The 3,829-nt window shown below is 37.1% G+C and overlaps 1 protein-coding gene across 1 annotated transcript in view; it reads left to right on the forward strand.

Moving 5' to 3' along the window:
- Positions 1-1,189: 1,189 nt before the first annotated feature.
- LOC137641195 (uncharacterized) overlaps positions 1,190-3,829 on the forward strand; it is a 19,160-nt gene continuing 16,520 nt past the window's right edge. Inside the window, exon 1 of the mRNA XM_068373634.1 lies at positions 1,190-1,198. Coding sequence (XP_068229735.1) covers positions 1,190-1,198 — 9 coding nt within the window. The remainder of the gene's footprint in view (positions 1,199-3,829) is intronic.

Genomic DNA, 3,829 nt, shown 5'->3' on the forward strand with positions numbered 1-3,829 from the left:
GAAAGATCTCCTGATTTTGACACGACAAGGGAACGCTAGAACAGAAGGGCAGGATCAATGGTATGATCAGGAGCAATCTTCACAGCAGAGATATTTCCAAGGGTTTGGACTCTGTCTTTCCGCTTAAATTTGTAAGTAAATGCTGGTTTTACAATCATATCTTCAATGATCTTGTTCTCAACTGATTCAAAAGCATGTACATTCACATCTGGTCCAGCCGCTATTCCGTTGACAATATTTCTCAGAGTAGTATGAGATGTGAAGGGTTAACAGGCTGCAATCTTTGTCTGAATTTTCTCAAGATCAGATGCATCTCTTTTGATGCGTGCCTCAGTTAAATCTTTGTGTTGTGGACTTGCAATATAGGTTAGGTCGGTAAAATCTTGCATTGCACTGTTGTACTCAGATGTTACAGGTTCAGATAAGTTCCAAAAATTACGCATCTCCTCGGTCATCCCACTGCCATGGGTTAGACCACCAGTGCTATTTACAGACCTCATCAATGTTTGTTCTATGACAAGATCACTACTTAGTACTGCCCAGCAATGATTGCTTCTTCGAACAACATGAAAACCATCAAGGAACTTTCGATAAACATCTGGGTGCTTTTCCTCCAGGTTGCTCATTTGCTGCAGGTAGTAATAAGCAGTTCGCAGATAATTGAAGTACCCAGCTGCAGCAAAGACAGTTAGGCAATTGGACACTGCCTGCAAATGCATCAACCAAGATCCAGTACGATCAGCCTTGATCAACATTCTTGCTATGTCAACCGTACACTGATAATTCAGCCACAACTGGCTTGTCTTTGAGGTTTGAGCAAGTTCAGATTTCTTCTTCTCCATTACTGTCTCAAGTTTTATCAAAACCTCAGAACAAGCAGCATCTCCTAGCATCATCTCTCCCATAAGAAGGGAGGAGTACAATTCCTCTGCCTGGTCCAGCAATGTCTGAATCTGAGGATCATCTTTGGCCATTTCCATTGCAAGCTGGCTATGTAGGCACTTGTCAACAAGAAGGTGGTCCTGCAAACCCCTCTGGACAGCTTTCCCTGTTAATATGTGCACCACCGCAGTTTCTCCATAAACAGTCTCGAGTATGTTTTTTAGGCCGGTCCCTTCCATGACAGTTCCTATGGCCGCCACCAAGTTCATGAGTGTATGATTTGATATGATTAGAAGATTATATAAACATGAGTACTGTAAGTTAACAACCCTATAAAAGACGTTCATAATTAGTTTGCTATCATTATACCTCTAAGAATAATTTTTTTAACTATTGCTTGTTGTGTTTGTGTATAAGGTGATAGTGAACATCTGAAGGTCAAGAATCCAATTTCGTGATGATTTAACAGCTCAATGGTATCCTTAGTTGTCTTAATATGTTCTTTGCCCCCAAAAATGTAGGAATAGACACGAAGATCATCAAACTTGAGTTGATAGTTATAGAGTTATGATGGTTCAAAGGTTTCGGGGGCCATCTTGGACGCCATCTTGAAAAAACACTTTTCCGGGGCTCATATTTTGGTAAACTTTTAGTATGTTTAAAAGTACATTAAAACCTACCAGAATCAGTTGAGAAACCTTTTGTTACAATTTTTGGGGGGTTGAGGGGGTATTTTCCATATATTGACCCTATTAAGTGGTAACAACAGAAGGTAAAAGTAACAATGTATTGACAAATGGGGGCTACCACTCGACAAGGGCGTAAAAAACAGATTGGTGTAGAAAATACAGGGGTAGGGGGAGGGGGAGGGGGACTCAGTACCTCACTCACCGGGCACCTGCTATTTTTTTTAAATTCAGAAACCAGTAAGATATTGATGTTTAATTGGTTCTGTGGCGTAGTGCATAGCTCAAGATAAAGCAAACTCTATTGGATTAATCCCTAGCCTTCAAGTATGCGGATGAATGTGGTCAGCTATTACCTGAAAAAAAAAAAATACATACATACATACTGTCACCCACACACTAGACTGGAACGTCTTAACGGCACTTTGCCAGTTCTGTAACCCAACGGTAAATCTCCAGTCAATTCGACGGAGCAGTCAATACTGTTAAAAATTTGCTGTAAAAAACGGTAAAAATCCTAGAATAAATGTTGCCAGGCATTTACTGTTTTAAAAACGCATGTATTGACGTAAAGGAGTAACATTACGATCACCGACTCGTAAAAGACAATAACTAAGTAGGGTAAAAATTACGGTCGTCTGTATTTTACTAATTTACGGCTATGAACAGTAGATTTTTACCGAGATTTTCCGATTAAAAATATTGTTTTTTAACAGCGTATTACACATTCAGTAACTCGTCATGGTCATAATCATCAGCATATTTATTCATCTGACAGTAATCTGTCTAAACCAGTTAGTGTTCCTATAGTCTTTAATCATTATCAACATCAAAAGTTCAGAAAGGAAAAGCCAACTGCTTCCAATTCACAAGAAAACACAGTCTGCAATCAAAATGAAAAATAAATTTACGAACACTCCCCCAACTAAAGATTAGGTGATATTTACTGATAAATAATTGATGGTACTCCCTAACCTATAAATGAATTCAGGTATCCAAAGTACTTCTTTTCTGTCTATAGTAAAAAAAAAAAAAAAACGTTCAACACGCTCGCTATCATCTTAAATTGCTAAAAAGAATGTCAGCAAACAAACCTTCAGTTATTTCATAAGTCTTACTTGCTATAAACAATCGTTACGCCAATTATCTTGTTATGTGGCTCGCTCTCCCTCTCTCCCACTCTGAACGATTTAGCAAACCTAAACAATAACCAAAAAACATAATTAGTCAATCCTCCACAATCTAAACCCTTATACGTTGAAATTTTATGATAATCATTACAAGTGTCCTAATTTAGATAAAAAGTGAAAAAATACAGGCACGAAAAAAACAAATGAAAACAGCAACAGCAACAAAGTAGGAAAGAATTGAGAAGAAATACAAAAAGGGAAAACGTGGATAACCAGGTTATGCCACAAAATAAAGGGTCTGTTTTCCCAGCATCCCTTCTTGATCTGAGAAGAGAGAATATTCCCTTTGAAGATGATGTCTGGCTGTCGGAGCCCAAAGAGCAAAGCTCTTTGATCTACCTTAGGAGAAGATAGACGGTATGGGATATTTTTATAAGCAGACCCATTGCAATGCTGATTTAGCAGCCTCTAGGGTTGCCCTGTCATCTTGAGTTACGAAAAAGATCTACTTCCAAGACCACTCTATGAAGTATGACTTTTAGTCCTCAGACTCCAAAGGATAGATGGGAGCAGTCGATTAAGGTATGGGTAAATGAGAGCGAGAATATTATATATGAAATAAATAAATCCATATTTCCATATTTACTCTTCCTTTTGCACCAAAAGAACGACAAATGGAGTGAAAATCTCCAGATTAGATAAATTGTTGACGGCCAGGTCAGGAAGGAAATGTGCTTTGGGATAGCCTCAATATTAAGAATGCTATAAAAAAATTTTCATGGAAAGTCAAGATAACCTTACATAATGCTCAATACAGAATGACTTACTTTTGAAAAGCATTTTGAGAATATTGCACCGTTGAAATAGCAAAAAAAAAAAAAAAAAAAAAAAAAAACGGTGTAGCTCACGTGTGCAATCTTATTAGTCTTACTTTTGTGAATCCTGTCGAAATTTTTCTCTATAAGCTTTATGTTTTATTAAATTAGATTTATAAGTGATTTGCCGAAAGGTTTTAGTTTATAAGATAGATAGATCATAAATGAATTTGTGAAAATTCTTTTCTTGTTAGTAACAATTCATTTACCCTTCATGCTATTATCACTAAATACAGGTTATTGTGTTAATCCATAT

Source organism: Palaemon carinicauda, chromosome 5 (assembly GCF_036898095.1).
Source record: "Palaemon carinicauda isolate YSFRI2023 chromosome 5, ASM3689809v2, whole genome shotgun sequence".
Taxonomy (NCBI): domain Eukaryota; kingdom Metazoa; phylum Arthropoda; class Malacostraca; order Decapoda; family Palaemonidae; genus Palaemon; species Palaemon carinicauda.